At 44.8% G+C, this 17502-nt stretch overlaps 1 protein-coding gene across 1 annotated transcript in view; it reads left to right on the forward strand.

The window, feature by feature from the left end:
* The window catches only part of LOC135219527 (elongator complex protein 5-like), a 203179-nt gene that overhangs the window by 70124 nt on the left and 115553 nt on the right, over nt 1-17502 (forward strand). Inside the window, exons 2-3 of the mRNA XM_064256362.1 lie at nt 5176-5307; nt 13188-13409. Of these exons, the coding sequence (XP_064112432.1) occupies nt 5176-5307; nt 13188-13409 (354 nt within the window). The remainder of the gene's footprint in view (nt 1-5175; nt 5308-13187; nt 13410-17502) is intronic.

Here is a 17502-nt window from a genome sequence, read left to right on the forward strand (position 1 = left end):
GGTGTTTCAGTTTCGGCGCTTTGCTTCTGACTGGCGACCGCTCCTCAAGTATTCACCAGGGTTCTGTCTCCGATAGGGAGCTGGCTTCACATCTTAGGAGTAAGAATCTCTCTCTATCAGGACGATTGGCTTCTTCGGTCGGAGTCAGAGAGTCGGTGCATGAAGGACCTAGGAACAACTCTGGCTCTTGCCAGAAAGTTAGGAATTCTGGTCAACAAACGGAAGTCTCAGTCTGTACCTTCGCAGAGCATCCTCTATTTGGGGATGACTGAATGCTCAAGTTTTTCGGGCTTTTCTGTCCCCGAAGAGGGTCCAAGGCTGCCTGGAGACAGTTCAAGAGTTCTTGGACAAAGAGGTAAGTTCTGCCAATCACTGGATGAGGCTCCTGGGCAAGTTGACTTTGGTGGAGAAATTCGTGAAGTTGGGAAGACTGCACATGAGACTTCTGCAGTTCTTTCTGAGAGCTTCTTGGTGCAGGAAGACGCAACCGGACTCGATTACCTTTCCTGTCACAAACCAAATAAAAGAAGATCTAAGGTGGTGGCTTTCTCGGGCAAGATTGGAAGAAGGGTTAGATTTACGACCCATCCTCCCGAACCTACAGTTCTTTTCCGACGCGTCGGACACAGGTTGGGGAGCCCTGCTGGGGAATCACTGTGCTTCAGGAGCTTGGTCAGCAAAGGAGAAGTTCCACATAAATGTAAAGAAACTTCTAGCAATTTTCCTGGGGCTAAGACAGTTTCGGAACTTAGTAGAAGGGCAGATAGTGGCAGTGCATTCTGACAACTCCACGGCGCTCTCATATGTGCGGAAACAGGGGGGGACTCAGTCTTTCACTCTGTACGAAGTAGCTAAGGATCTCCTCCTGTGGACAAACGAGGCAAATGTTCAGCTAGCTCTGAGATTTGTTCCGGGAAAGATGAACGTCGTGGCGGACGAGCTAAGTCGTCAACAGCAAGTGTTACCACTGGAGTGGACTTTGGACGACAAGATTTGTCAGAGACTTTGGCTCCTTTGGGGACGACTGTCCATAGACCTGTTCGCGACATCAAGGAACAACCGTCTTCCTCTCTTTAGTTCTCCAGTTCCAGACCCTTTAGCTTGGTCGGTAGACGCAATGCTGTTGGATTGGTCGGGTCTGGACGCTTATGCATTCCCTCCGTTCGGACTAATAATAGAGGTACTGAACAAGTTGATGTCACACAACAATGTAACACTGACGTTAATCGCTCCCTTTTGGCCCAGGAAAGTGGTTCCCGGACCTTCTCCAGTTGTTGGTAGACTTCCCCAGACTTCTTCCTCCAGAGAAGTGGCTTCTCAAACAACCTCACTTCAAGAGGTACCACCAAAACCTGTCCGCTCTAGCTCTGACAGGGTTCAGACTGTCCGGAATCTTGTCAGAGCGAAAGGGTTTTCAAGAAGAGCTGCAGAAGCTATCGCTCGTTGTAGGAGAGAGTCTTCTAACAAGCTCTATCAAGGTAAGTGGAGAATCTTCAGAGTGGTGTAGAGGCGCTAAAGTTATACTTCTGCGACCTCTTTAACAGAAATAGCAGATTTTCTTCTATTTCTTAGGGAATCTAAGAAACTAGCTCCCTCTACAATCAGAGGATATAGAGCTATGCTTTCTTCGGTTTTTCGACACCGGGTTTTGGATATTTCCTCCAACCTGGATCTGTCAGACCTCATTAGGTCTTTCGAAACCACTAAGTTCCCTCAAGATACAGTGGCTTGGAACTTAGATGTGGTGCTGAAGTTCCTCATGGGTCCACTGTTTGAACCTTTGAAGTCGGCTTCACTTAGGAACTTGACTAAGAAGACTCTTTTTCTTATTGCCCTAGCTTCTGCAAAGCGTGTCAGCGAATTGCACGCTATAGACAAAAAAGTCGGTTTCTCTCAAGGAAATGCTGTATTTTCAGTCTCTTTAACTTTTCTAGCCAAAAACGAGAATCCGTCTAATCCTTGGCCTAGGAGTTTTGTGGTTAGGAACTTATCTGATTTGGTAGGACATGAGGAGGAAGAAAGGCTCTTATGTCCAGTCAGGGCAATTAAGCAGTATCTTCTTGCCCCTAAAGAGATTAGAGGCCAATCATCTAAGCTCTAAACCTCGGTTCAAAATCCCTCTCGTCCTCTTTCTGAAAATGCTATATCGTTCTTTATTAGAGAGCTTATCAGGGAAGCTCACTTGCAGTCCGAGAACGAAAATCTTTCCGTTCTGAGAGTTAAAGCTCAAGAAGTTTGAGCAGTTGCTACTTCTTTAGCATTTAGAAAGAATTTATCTCTATCTACGATTCTTCAGAATACGTTCCGGAGATCGAATTCGGTTTTTGCGAGCCATAATCTCAGAGATAGAAATGGTTTTCGAGAATTGCAGAACGTTGGGTCCGGTTGCGGTTTCTGGCATGGTGTTGAGAAACGGCACAGGGGTCGTCACCTCTATGCTAACTTTTCGCCTTGAAATAGGTTCTTTGAGTTCAAGGGAAGCTGGGGGTACTGAGTACCTGGGATACCCATGAGTCTGTTAGGTCGGATTTTTAATAAAGGTTGGGTATATATGTTTTTAAATCTGGTTTTGGTGACAAATGTTTTGTATGAGTGAATTGCTGGTCTTAGCCCAGGGCAAGGCAATCTTTGTTGTTGCTATCCTCCGTCAGTCAGCCTTGACTCGCTTGAACTACGGAAGGATTCCACTCCTGTAGAGGCTACCTTTGGTCAGATACAAGAGTAAGAAGGGCACCGACCAGAGGCAGTAACAGTCTGCTGTAGCTCTCTTACAAAGTAAGGTACAACAGACACCTTGAGTGTTTATTGGTATTGTCATAAATGTAACTCATTTAGAAATAGTATTAGTGGTCCACTGAATCCCACCTTCCCATCAATGTGTAATCAGCTGTATAATTGTTCGGTAAGACACTACAATAAAAATGGAATTTTCAGTAGTAAAATGAAATTTTATTGTATACTTACCGAACAATTATGATTATACCCACCCTCCTCCCCATAGGTGGACTGACGGGCAGAAAGAATTGGATTCACCTTGGCAGTTGTACCTGGTTCTCCCGCGAGTGGAGGGAGATGACGTCATCACCACCAGTGTTGGCGACGCCTACGCGCCAAATTTGAATTTAGTCTCCTGCTGCTTGTGGAAATCACGGCTGTATAATTGTTCGGTAAGTATACAATAAAATTTCCTTTTACTAATGAAAATTCCATGTTTGTATAATGTGTAGGAACAAATCACAAATTTTTAAAGTAAACTATGTTTTTCCTAACTATACAAACCTGAGGTCCTTTACATATATGCCCACCTCATGCCACCCCTTAATTTGTTCCTGGGCCTAAAGCAAAGTGGAATGTTTACGTCCAGTCGGGCAGAACTCCCGACCATCGGACAAGCAGTTACTGCGTAACTACCTTGTTATAGAATCTTAAGACCAAGTTCCAGCAGGCGCTGAAAGTAATTCCTTATGTAAAGGACCTCAGGTTTGCATAGTTAGGAAAAATACAATTTATTTATAGAAATTGTGATTTTTGATAGTAGTAAATTGTATTTTTTCTAACTATAGAAACCTGAGGTTGTACTAGCTGCCCACCTTATGCCATCCCTCAATCTGCTACCTGGGCCAAAAACAAATTGGAGTGTTTATGTTCGGTTGAGAGCAAACCAGTACATAGTTAACTACCGAACCACCTTGTTTGAAAGTTTCAATGGCCATGTCCAGTCTATGCCTTAAGTAATTCCTATTGTATAGGCAAAATACAATTTACTTTCAAAAATTGTGATTTTTTTAAAACAACTCTCTCAACGGTACAGTACTATTAATTTAATTTGTTATATATGTATAACAAATTAAGGTAGAGTGTTCGAGTTATGTTCACTTACCTGCTCATTCATCTTGATTAGTTCTGCAGTCTGGTTCTATGTTTAACTTTATGCTTCCTCTTAATGTTAGTTCTGGATTAGTATTCTTAGTAGTCGTAGTCTCTCAGGAGAAGAGTGAATGAGACGAACGGCAGAGTTTCTTTCTTTACTGTTGCAAAGAATACAAGTTACAACTACAAAGCTTATAAATCTATTTTTGAACCCTGGCAATATTTTCTACTTCTTTACTGAACAATGGCTGCCGGTCCTCTCTGTCTTCTTCTGTCGTTCTGAAATTCAGCCACCCTTGGTTTGAATTTGGCACCACCTCCTTAGGCGGTGTAGGTTCTTGCTCTCCGCCCACTGGATTCTTGATTCGTGGAGCAGTCTTTCCCTATCTTTTCCCCATCCCCTTTTAGGTGGGATTAACATGTTAATTCCTCCTTTTCCAGGCAGAGTCAATAATTTAACATGTTAATACCTCCTCCTGGGGGTGGGGCTCCATTATCGATAGAAGCTGAGTAAGTCTGGTGCAAGATCACAGGTCAAAGATTTTATTACGGTCTTAAAATTTTAATTGTGATGGTGTTATGGTTCAACTTTTGGTGACTAAATTTTTGTTGATCAAATTCTGACTCAGTCACCAAAGCTAAATTCTCTCTTTCTCTTTCTCATTCTTTTCACAGTACTTTGATTATTCTCTCTCTCTCTCTCTCTGTTTTTACTCTACCCTATCTACTATCATTTCTTATAGCTATCATTATACATATACTGTATCTAAAAATGTATGGCATAATTATAATATAATATAAAAAATGATTGGTTTGGAAAATTTAAGAATACAGGCAGTCCCCGGGTTACAATGGGTTTGGCTTACTACGGGTTCAGCTTACGACGTTCCGAGGTTAAGGCGTTTTTCAATTATATTCATCAGAAATTATTTCCAGGGTTACGACGCCTACAACGCTTATCTGGCAGAAGAAATATGACACCAAAATGCAAAATAATCAATATTTCAAGTTTTTATGAAAAAGGCAATAAGAATGCAGTTTACATACTTTTTAATGCACCCAAAGCATTAAAAGTAAGGTTTTCTTAGGATTTTTTATGATGTTCCGGCTCATGACGATTTTCGGGTTACAACGCATCTCAAGAACGGAACCCCTGTCGTAACCCGGGGACTGCCTGTATACAATAAGAAAAAGTGAAAATATGAAGTGAAGCTTTGAAATTTTTTTATAATCATTATCTCTGGCTGTAGGCATACTTTTTTGGGGATATTTGTTAATTTTATTATTTTAATATTTTATCTGCAGGTTCAGCTGAAATAAATGGCCGTGGATTAGTTTTATCACTGGTGAAGTCACACTTGGGTACTAATAATGAAATACAGTACCTCACTACAGCATTATCACCTGCCAGGTTAAAATCCTATATTGAAAGTGAAGGTTAGTGTATTTTACTCTTGAAACACTTGTTTGTGATTGTTATTGTTTTTGTACATTTGACTGAGAGGAAAGTCAGGGCTGGATTTAGGGTGTGGGACCATTATTAATTCTTTTTTTTGCTGAGGTGCAGGGCCCTCACAGGCATGAGGCCCCAGGCCGTGGCCTGCCCCCCCCCCAATTCCACCACTGAGGAAAGTGGCAATTTACATGGGACTATGTTGTTAATACAGAGTACATACAGTCAAAGTTAATGGATATTAGGAGAGGGACTGGTGGATGTCATCTTTGGAAGAAATTATATATTAATAAACATTACCTTAATATAATTTATCTAGCCCTAAATCCCCAAAAACCGCACCAAAATTTACCACATTGGCAACCCTGTTAACAACCTCCTATTCTGTCCGCCAGTTGGCAACACTGTCGTTGACAGATACAAAAACCTTCCCTCAAATCAGTTGTTAACGAGCGCCCGTGTTGTTTACATCACGGCCGCTCTTTATAAATTTCCTTAAACATTTTTGTGCCTTTAAAGCTTTCATTATTTGTTAAATGAGACTTTATGTGAATTACCGCTCACGCATTACATCACGAAATAGTGAATTAACTTTGATTTCTGTTGTGGTTCTATCTTAAATTACGAACTTTTGCGCGACCCAACGGAACTACTGACCCTGTCAATTCTACAATGGATTGCCAAGAAAATTACGATGCTTACTTCTGCCAGCAACATCAGGAACTGCCCGGTTTGTAGGGGACAAGGTGAGTAGCAGGGAGTATGAACCCATGAACATTGTAACTCTTGTCGTTGGACAGGTTTGTGACTTGACTTCTCGTGTGACGTATGTAAGCCCTGGTCTGACGAGGATATGACTGCTAATGAAACGCCAAACAATCTTGCAGCGGTAAAAGATCGAAGGTTAAGGAGAAAAAGAAAATCGATTGCTAGAACTGCTATCTAACGAATTCTTTGACTTGGGCACTCATGGTTCTGGCTCTTCGGTTTTGGTATCGTACGACTCCGATTTCCGAATTAATTGATGCTTTGCCCCCTGTACAACCGGTAATTAGTGAAGTTATTTCTGATGTAGATTCAAAGATTTTGGCAATGGAAACTACCTGGAAACAGAATTTTAAGAAATTACAGCTTAGTCTAGATAGAGATATTTCAGCTAAGTTTAACAATCTGTCAGAAAATTTTCAAGAAGCCTTTACTAGAATGTCTAACACTCTTTTAGATTCATTTTCAGCTCCTCGTCAGGTACCTGTCGACAGCACCATGGGTAACGGTGTGCGACAGATACCCCGGCTTGTGAACCCCGTCGTGGCGAAGGCCTAGGGGGGATCCGGTCCGGGCAGGTGCCTAACGAATCTTTCCCACCCAACGTGTCCCCTGTTAGTAGCCCGTAACAGTGCCAAAGGGCGCTTATTTAGGAGGAGCAAGGGAGGGATATTAGTGTCAGGCCTAAGATAGCTAGTCGTCAGGATTTTACTTCAGGGAGACCGCAGTAGGAGCTTTCTAAGTTAGGATCTGACGATGATGATGATGATGACGCGGATTCGTGTGATATTGATGTTTCCTCGAATGGATGTCATGATGTAGAATTCAAGAAACTTTTTGATTTAATTTTGAGTTTTCTTCCTCAGGCGAGGCCTAAAGAGCAGAAGCAGCCTCCGCCTCGTTGTATTACAGAAGGGATTTTTCTTAACGGTCCTTCCCGGTCACGGAATTTTTACGTTTTCCCTTTGCCCAGAGGTTCGCGAGAGTGAGGGCGGACGTTGCCGCTAAACTTTCGAAGGTGATCGGGGAAGGGAAGAGGAAGCTCTCCTCTCTTCTGCGACACCGGAGAGGGGTTTACCAGGTGGCGGATGATTCTTCATTCTCTCGACCCCCCAAGCCAAATCCTGATTTTGTCCGACTTTCAAGTCAACCCTTGCCTTCTAAGGCTTCGGTCTCTGTCTCAATTGAAGATTTTATTGCTATGGAGTCTGTTATGAGCTCCTTACAAGAAGCTCAATCCTTCAATATGTGGGTCCTCGGAGGGCTTTTAATGTATATCAAGGACTCCGGGTTTGTTCCTCCTGATGCTCCTCTTTTTGAGAATTCTGCTCATCCATTTCAATCGCTTCTGTACATCAGAACGAGCTTGCTGCTTCAATGCAGGCCTTTCTTGTTTCTCTAAGGCGTAACCTGTTATTTGTCGCAGTTACCCTCCTCTGTATCGGAGATTCAGAGAACCCGTCTGTTGTCCTCTTCTCCTTTTGGCGATTTCCTTTTTGATATTTCTGTGCTTTCTGATGTTTTGAAGGAACATCAAGGTGATGCCTCTTCCCAAGCTCACTGGGCCTTATCAAGAGCTTTTTCCTCTGGTCTTCCTCCCGTTCCTTCAAGGAGTAAGCGTAAGTTTAGGACCAGATCTGTACCTTCTGCTCCAGCCCCAACAACCTCCTTCTGGCTCTTTTTTCCAGAGTACATCTCAGGTTTGCTGGTGCCTCTACTTCATCCTCTGGTGCTCACCCTTTGAAACGCGGGAGAGGTTCTTGGCGTGGCTTCTAAGGGCAGAGAAAGAGCTCAACCTCCAGGAGGACCTTCTTCTTCTTCTTCTTCTTCTTCCTTGTCTCTGCGTAAGAATTTTCGGAAGTAGGAGTCATCACCTCGCCTGGAGACCGCAGTAGGAGCTTGTCTCTCCCGCCATTGGTCAGCTTGGCAGGGGAGAGCGGTGGATGCTTGGGTGGTGGAGGTCCTGAAGGAAGGTTACGAGATCCCATTCGTTCCAGACCTCCACTTTCCAATCGTCCTCTCGAGTTCAGCAGTTATTCCCCTCACTCAATCAGGGGTCAAGCCTTGGAGAAGGAGCTTTCGGCCCTCTTGGAGAAGGATGCCATAGAGCGAGCTCCTCCTTCTCCCGGGTTTTACTCTCGGATGTTTGTAGTTTCTAAAGGCCTCGGGTGCCTGGCGCCCCATCATAGATCTTTCGGTTTTGAACAAGTTCATTCTAAAGTCCAAGTTCAGGATGGAGACGGTCCAGACTGTTCTTTCATCCGTCAGGAGGGGGGACTGGATGATTTCCATCGAATCTGCAGGATGCTTATCTGCAAATCCCCCATCCATCCAAGAAGCAGACCTTACCTTCAGTTTTTCACGGACTCGGGAGTTTTCCAGTTCAAGAGCCTTTGTTTCGGTCCTCACCACTGCTCCACAGGTCTTTGTTCTCGGGTGATGGCTCCTGTTTCAGCTATTCTGCATCAGTTAAATGTAAGGATGCTTCGGTATCTGGACGATTGGCTAGTCAGGCCGAATCTCTAGAGAAATGTCTCCGGTCGAGGGAGATAGTTCTGTCTCTTTGTGTCGAGTTGGGCATTCGTGTCAACTTCGACAAGTCCAATCTAATCCCTTGCCAGATCATGACTTATCTGGGGATTGTTTTGAATTCCAGATTTTGAGGGCTTCTCCCGCTCAGAAACGGATAGACAAGCTTCTGAGTCTGATCGAAGAATTTTTGTCCTCCGTAACGCAGCCGTTTCTCTTTGGAGGTCTCTCCTGGGCCATTTGTCATCCCTCATCCAACTGGTTCCCGGAGGTCGTCTCAGAATGAGGTCCCTTCAGTCGACACTTCGCCCCAGTCATGGGATTTCGTGTCCGAGGACACGATAGTCGCCTCTTCTCCACAATGTCGGAAGGATCTCCGTTGGTGGATGCAAGTTCACCGCCTCAAGTCAGGGACATCTCTTCTTTCGGTTCCTCCGGACCTATGTTTTGTCAGAACGCCTCGGATTCAAGGTTGGGGCGCACACCTGGGCTCCGTAGCCGCTTCGGGCCTTTGGTTAGAGGAGGAAGAGGATCATGTCAATAAATTGGAGGGAACTGAGGCAGTGTATCTAGGCCTTCTTTCATTTCAGGAACAAACTGTTGGAGTCGGTTGTCGCGATCTTTGTCGACAACACCACAGCAGTCTCGTACTTGAGAAACCAAGGCGGCACACAGTCGGATCTTCTCACTCAAGAAGCCGATCAATCCTGTGTTGGGCAGAAGACAGGGGGATTACGTTGGTCCCTCAGTTTATCCTGGGCCAATCACAAACGTCTTTAGCAGACGCTTGTCGAGACCGAACGAAGTTCAAGGGTCGGAGTGGACACTTTGCCAGGAAGTCTTCGACAGCCTCAGGAAGAAATGGCCTGTCACAGTCGATCGTTTGCCACCCCCACTGAATTTTCGGTGCCAGATATTCTTCGCCCCTTACCAGACTCCTCAGAGTGAAGTGCCGGCGGGACAGACTCTCTTTGCAGGACTGGGAGGACTTCAAGCCTATGCATGCTTTTCCTCCGTTCTCTCTGGTGAGGTCAGTCCTCAACAAAGTGAGGGCAACCAAGCGTCTGGATCTCACCTGATCACCCCCTTCTGGCCACAGAAGGAGTGGTTTCCCGACCTTCTGGAAGCACTGGTGGAACCCCCCATTCGCCTGCCAGAGACACCAGATCTTCTCAAACAACCCCATTTTCATCGGTTCCATCAGAGGCTCCACATGCTTCATCTTCATGCCTGGAGACTGTCAGGAGGTTCTCCAAGCACGAAGGGTTCTCCTCCAGAGTGGCGTGACAGTTGGCTCTTGCCAGACGGCAATCAACCAGAGTAAATTATCAGGCTAAATGGTCGGTTTACAGACGTTGGTGTAAGTCTCAAGGACATTCAATTTCTAGACCTTCCTTACCGAAAGTAGCGGAGTTTTTAGTTCATTACATCATGACAGGGCCCTGTCACCTTTGTGATCAAAGGGTTATAGGTCTATGCTTTCCTATGTTTTTAAGCAAGCAAGGCTCCCTGAGATCTCTTCATCTTATGTCATTAGAGATTTACTTCTTGATCTTTTTTTCCCTATCTCGACCCAGGCCGCAGTGTTCGCCTCCGACATGGGACGTTAACAAAGTCCTTCAAGCCTTAAGGTTCCCTCCGTTTGAGCCTCTGAATTCTGCCAAATTTAGGGACCTCTCTTCTAAGACACTCTTCCTTGTCTCACTGGCTACAGCCAAGAGGGTGGGTGAACTGCAAGCACTCTCTTTTCTGGTTGCCAGATCTGGACAAGACATGATTTTGTCATACCTTCCTGAATTTGTCGCAAAGACTGAATCGTCTGATAATCCCATTCCCAGGTCTTTCGTACTGAAGTCGCTGGTCCCAGACTTTGTTGGTAATTTAAATGAGGAATTAGTTCTTTGCCCTGTTAGGGCGCTCTCATGTTATTTACGCCGCACGAAGGACATTCAGGGTCGTCCCCGTCATCTGTTTGTTTCACCCCGAAATGTCAAGAGACCTATTTCAAAGAATGGTGTATCCTTTTTTCTCAGAGATCTGATCGTTTAAAACTGGTGGTTCGGCTTGCTGAGGGGAAGACAGACGCCGAGAGCACACAGTATTAGAGCAGTTGCTACATCAGTACTTTTATGAAGAACGTCTCAGTCGCCAAGGTGCTTGAGGCGGCGACTTGGCGTTCTAAATTCTGTTTTTTGCCTCTTTTTACTTGAGGAATATTTCTCTAGTTCTAGGCGACCTTCGTTCTTTGGGCCCGTTGGTGATGGCAGGACAGGTCGTCAGACAGGAGAATTAGGTAGTCTTCCTGTTTTACGTTTGGTTGCTACCTGTATATTATTCATTAATTTTTGTTTTGTTGTATATATTTTTTGTTTTTGTATTATAACCCATGGCAGTTTTTGATGTAGTTATAATGGGAATTAGGCAGTTTGGTATTTAGGTGTTGTTGATGACAAGGACTGACTGCTTGGCAACTCATGCTGCTTCCATTGTCAGTGTGAAATGGTTCCAGCCACTGGGTTGTCGGCACTGGCGACTACGCTTCTCCCAGAGTCGATGCTGACCTAGGACTACCACTGGTTCGCTTGTCCTGACGACTCCTGCTTCTTCCACTGTCCCTGGACAGGGAATTAGTCGATGGATCGTCTGCTGTCATGTGGTGACTCGCTCACCATCTACTTTTTGTCTCACCTGTTTTCTTGGAGTCAGACACTCGTGTGAGATCAGGCGACATTTAGTAGCCCTGAGTTTCTTGTTGACGAAGTCGGTTGTGTTGATACACCCCCGATGATCGTGTAACATGAGACCAGGTTGGACTGTCAGGCATTCGTCCTTCGGGACTGAATTGCCTTTTTGCTCCGCGCTCCCTTTCTCTGGCACCAGAAAGCTCGAGTTAGGAGTTGCTCATGAGCCAATTCGTTGCTGGCGACGTCGGGTTGCGTTGATACACCCCCAAGGTTTGCTTAGCTTTGAATCGCCCAGACAGTCCAGACACTCATCCTTTAGGGAAAGAATAGTGCTTGATAGTCTTCAGGGTGCAGCCTTGCTGTCCGCAATTCGTCTGACTGGTCACCTGGTCGGTCACCTGACTTTAGTACAGACGAACTGACTATGCACTTACTCCTTGTCCTGTGCTACCGCAAAGTTTGGTGGCCATTATGGTAGGAGACTTTGAGTTGTTAGATCTTAGACCTTGGGTTGAGTTTTTGACTGCCTATGATATATATTTCTTTGTTTGTTTTCTCCTATTCTGTCCGAAGGGGAAATTGTATTCAGATTCCCTCCTTTTCAATGTGGTTAATCGGGCTAGATAAATTATATTAAGGTAATGTTTATTAATATGGAATTTTTATTCTAAAATTAATATTAATAATACTTACCTGTATAATTTATCTAGTCCCACCCATCCTACCCTACGATCTGCCTATCACAACTGATTTGAGGGAAGGTTTTTGTATCTGTCAACGACAGTGTTGCCAACTGGCGGACAGAATAGGAGGTAACAGGGTTGCCAATGTGGTAAATTTTGGTGCGGTTTTTGGGGATTTAGGGCTAGATAAATTATATAGGTAAATATTATTAATATTAATTTTAGAATAAAAATTCCATATTTTTGTGCATACATAAACAAACCTTGTATTTTACTTGTCTATCACTATTGACAACCTACATTATAGAACTGTTTTTTTGGTTATACATACTTTGATGCTCACGTTTGTCTCAAAGGAAAAATCAATAGTATATGTAATATAATCTTTGTATGCAATCTTGGCTACTATTTTAACTTCACAATCATTCACATCATCATTATCAATTTTTGTCTAAAGGAGAAGCACAAGGATGAGAGAAAGAGAGAGAGAGAGAGAGTGTTGTAGATAAACATTCTGAGAGAGCTGGCCATCACTTATTTTTCCATAGATATTTTTATATTATATACTACTGTAATACTTATCTCTTTATGTTGTCCGTCTTAATGTTGATAATTTAAAAAAATGTAATACAGTGGTCCCCCCGTATTCGCGGGGGATGCATACCAGACCCCCCCATGAATAGTTAGAACCCGCGAATGTTTGGAACCCCTATAAAAATGCTAAAAACAGCCTATTTTGTTAGTTAAAACTCAAGAAAAACCCACTAAAAATTTTCATACCAGGTTTTTTTTAATAGTTTTATCACAAAAAGTGCATTTTATGATGAAATTCATAAAAAAAACCAGGAATTTTTGGATATTTATCATAGAAAAATACTGTGAATGCGCGAATTTTCCGCGAATAATGCAGGGAAACGTTCCCAAGAGAAATCCGCGAATGTGTGAGTCCGCGAATCTGGAGAACGCGAATACGGGAGGTCCACTGTATATATATATAAATATATATATATATATATATATATATATATATATATATATATATATATATGATAATATTAATATTATATATATATATACTGTATCATTCATGTGTACCTTTACAGTACTTATTGCTGTCTAATGCAATTTTGAACCAGAATATTTTATAATATAGAGATTTTAATTGGTATTTAAAATTCTGTAGTTCATGAATTCATTTTTCAGGTATGGCCTTGAAAGTAACCTACTTTGATGGTTACAGTGATGCAGGTTGCTGGAAAAATATTGCTTCATGCGTTCACCTTCAGGAACCTTTAGAACAGATTTTTGCGATAGGTAGTCCAAAGGAAAGTAGGAAATCTATTGTTGTAATTGACAAGATAGATGATCTTAGTAACCATCAAGATTCATTAGATTTGATAAGAAGCCTACATAGAATCTCTGCAGGTAGGTATTTTTTCAAGAAATATTGGGCTGTGACTTTCTAGTTAGTCATGAATCATTACCTAATTCATGTAATTTGGCTGGTATTACTTATTTAAGGGAATATTAGGCAATATGTGGTTGCACCTTAGCTCTGATAATTACATGCTTAAATTTTTTTAAGTACAGTAGTATATGTACAGTGTTGTTATACTTCAAAAATTTTAAAAGTTCTAAGTAGCTGATACTGATATTTGTTATTCATTGTAAATCAAACAGCCACTGATATTCCTCATTGCAAATTGGAAAATATCTTTGGTCTTTCATTTGTTCATATGCGAACAAACCTGAGATCTTAACAATAGTATAATTTCTAGCTTCTAGCTGGATCCGGTTAAATCGCAGATGAAAGCAGGGAAACTTGTGAGATCTGGCAACCCGTGCTTATATCGGCTGAAGAGTGGTCAAGGACCATGCACCTACGCCACCACGTCAGTCTTTTCCTAACCGCCTGGGCGAGAGTTGTGATTGACCTCTCTCGGCCTTTACCTGGTTCATTGCTCTTTTCGATTGTGTTTAGTGTGTGTGTGTGCTTTTATCATGGCTGCTTCTGTTCCTTCTTGGCCTCGTCAACATATGTTCCCCGGAACTTCAGGTTTTCCGTGTTCTCGTTTTTTGGCTTCAGCTGCGACCGATCCCCACATCACTTGTAGTAGGTGTTGCTCTAATGTTTGTACAATAACAAATCCTTGCACGGAATGCTGTGCGTGGCCTAAAGAGCAATGGAAGTGGTTTTATGACAAGAGGGAGCATTGTAGGGGTTCTACTTTTCCTTCGTGAGAGGGTTTTTCTGCTCCTCTTCCCGATGCTTCGTCTCCTGCTGCAGTCACACCCCATAGTAGTGTTGTGCCTTTGTCCCCTTCTTTTCTTCCATTGATTTGTCGTTGGAAGTATCGGGAGGCCCTCAGGCTGATTTTTGTCATGTCGCCCCTTCTTCTTTGGGAGTTAATTTGATTCCCGAGAGGGAGGAGGCTTTTTCATCATTGTCTTTTATTGCAGAGTAGGAGATGTCCAAGATGGCGTCGCTTTGGAAGTCGATGGGGCTACGAGGTTTTCTGACCTTGGAGGGTTTGCTGACGCACTTCATGGATACTTGCTATCCCCCTCCTCCTGGCTTCATCTTTGTGGGTAGCCGAGGTCAGCCTTATTGTATTGCTCGGCCAGTGACTGTTGCCGCTTCTTCGAGTCAGAGGGAAGCTGTGGTGTCAGCCCAACTAATGACGTCACGGGGTCAGTCATTTTGTTTCCCTCCACCAGTGGCGTCTGCTTCCCGTTCGGATCGAGGGGAAGCTGTGACGTCATCGCCATTTATGACGTCACTTCCATCGATGACGTCACTCCCAGTCGTCTCCACTGCGCTGCCTCACTCATCTGTGTCATCATTGTATGCTGATGAGACGTCATCTCTGCCTTCTGGTTTGCTGCATCCCCCTTCCATGTCGTCGGAGCCTTCTCTTGCTGATCTGTCTGAGGCTTTATGCCAGGTGGTTCTGAAGAGATTGGACTTGGAAGATAAGTTGGCTGCCATGTCAGCTGGGAGGACTGGAAGCAAACGAGTTGCATCGCCCCAGCCTCCTGCGAAGAGATTGCGTAAGGAGCCAGTACTGTCTTCCTCTCCTCCCCATCTCCGCCACGTCGGCGTATCAAGCGTTGGAAGGCCAAAGACTTTGCCCTTTCTTCGCCTGCGAGTGAGCAGCAACATGCCTGTGTTCCTGAGAGTGTTGGTGTTTCGGAAAGTGTTATTGTTTCTTCCCCTGTGTGCACTGCAGTGGCTGCTTCGTCCTCTGCATTGAGTCGCAAGCGTGTTACAACCTCCCCCATTCGTGCACATGTTGCAGGTGCTCCCACTTCTCCATCTCCAGGGCCTATTCGTTGCCATAAGGATCTCAAGGCGCCTGTTAGGAGGTCGAAGGTTGTGAGCGCGGAGTTGGTGCAGCCAGTCTTTGCCTGCCCTTCTCCCTGGTACTTCCAGGAGTTTGACTCTGAGGAATTCTCATTCGTTCTCGAGTGTTCGAGATTCCTCTCCAACTCACGTTCATACATCTGCTACGCCCGTGCTCGTTCACGGCCATTTTAAGGAGTCATCTGTTGGGAGAGTGCGTAGAGATGTTCATGGTGTTGTGGTTGGTTCGTCGCAGGAGTCGGCTCTTGGATCCAGCCCAGACAGTTTAGTTGGTGTTTCGGGCTGTTTGGCTGCTGGTTCTTCTGTTAATTTGAACGAGGAAGGCATTTTAGTTGAGCCTGCGTACCTTTCTCGTCGTCGGTCTCCATTGCTGGAGCAGGAGGAGGGAGACACAAAGCGTTTTTGTCTTCCTTTTCAGGAGTTGTCGATCTCATTCGTATTTTCAACAATTTGGAGAGTAGGACTCAGGCTCGGTCATCTTACACACCTTCCTGCTTGGAAGCCTTGCTGGGAGCTACGCAGGATCCCAAGTCTTGGTTCAACTTCCCTTGTCGGGGCACGTCCAGTGAGTCTATTTCAGATCAGTACGTTTCGCTTCGCTCTAGGGGCTCTGCCAAGCTGCTACCCCCGCCTCTCACAAGGCATAGGAAGTACTATGCTACGAACTCTGCCTTTTTGATGTTGTCATCTTAACCCGGATGTCATTCACCTGAAGCTGGGATTGACTTTGGGGCAGGTGAGGTCGGTGGGTCCATTGTTGTCTCCACGAGACAACAATGGACCCAGAAGGGTCCTCTCTTGCCAGTTTGTTGCAGTCTGGAGGCAAGGCGTTTTCGTATCTGGCTCACCTCATTGTTAATTTATGGGCTAACCTTCTCCTGATTAGACGGGACGCAGCTTTATCTAGGATGGAAAGATCAGTTGACCCTGAGTCCTTGCTGGCATTGAGGAATGAGGATCTGTTGGAGTTTCAATTTTTGTTATCTCGAACTGAGCTGGAGGATGCGATAGACCAGTGCCAGGCTGACACCAAGGGCAGATTGGTGCACCAGGCTGTATCTAAGTCAGAGTCGTCCTCGTAGATGTCCGGCTCCTTCTCCCCTTGCCCAGCAGCAATCATGAAGATCATCGCCTGGTAGGCCATTGAGGAGTTCAGTTTCGGCAGGGCCTCCCTGTTCGTCCCAGACTTGGTCAGAGGACCAACGTCCCTTTCGCTCCTGTTCCTTTAACCAAGAAGGGTCCCCAGGGGTAGAGGTAAAGGGGGCTGTCGGTAGGTTAGGTGCCTCTCCCTCTCCTGTGCCATGGTTTGGGGGGTGCCTGGTGGGCCATTGGGGCAAGTGGCTGAGTTACGAGGCAGAGAAGTGGGTGGTAGATGTTCTTCGGTTGGGGTACTTACTGCCATTTGACTTCTCTCCTCCTCTGTCGGACAATCCGCAGCTCAGGAGGGCTTATCCTCCGGATTCTCTGAAGTTCTTGGCTCTTCTGGAGGAAGTGCAGAAGATGCTGGACAAGGATGCGATAGAGAAATTGGTGTGTCTGTCTCCAGGGTTCTACAGTCACACCTTGAATCACTTCATCAGGAAGACATGGTTCAAGATGGAGACCCCGCGTTCAATGTTGGCAGCTCTGAGGGAAAGCGACTTCATGGTGTCGATAGACTTGAGGGACGCATACTTCCAGATCCCAATTCATCCGATGTCCAGGAAGTTCCTTCGCTTCTCTCTCGGAGACAAGGTCTTTGAGTTCAAAGTCCTTTGCTTCTGGCTGACCACAGCCCCTCAAGTGTTCACAAGGGTCTTCTCTCTCGTATCAAGTTGGGTACATGCTCAAGGGATCTGTTTGCTGAGGTACCTCGACGATTGGTTGGTCTTGGCAAGTTCCAGGGAAAAGCTGCTGCAGGACAGAGATTGTCTGCTTTGGTTTTGTCTGGAACGGGGCATAGTGGTCAACCACAAAAAGTCAAACCTCGTACCCAGTCAAAGGATTGTCTATCAATACGACGGTTGTCAGTTTTCCCGTTGGATCAGAGGGAGAAGTTGTGAGTGGTGGCACGCGACTTCCTCTTGGAACCACATCAGTCAGCTCATCAATGGCAGGATCTTTTGGGAGTTTTGTCTTCCCTCGAGAAGCTGGTCCCTCATGGGTGTCTTCATC

The sequence above is a fragment of the Macrobrachium nipponense genome, chromosome 1 (genome assembly GCF_015104395.2).
Source record: "Macrobrachium nipponense isolate FS-2020 chromosome 1, ASM1510439v2, whole genome shotgun sequence".
Lineage (NCBI taxonomy): Eukaryota > Metazoa > Arthropoda > Malacostraca > Decapoda > Palaemonidae > Macrobrachium > Macrobrachium nipponense.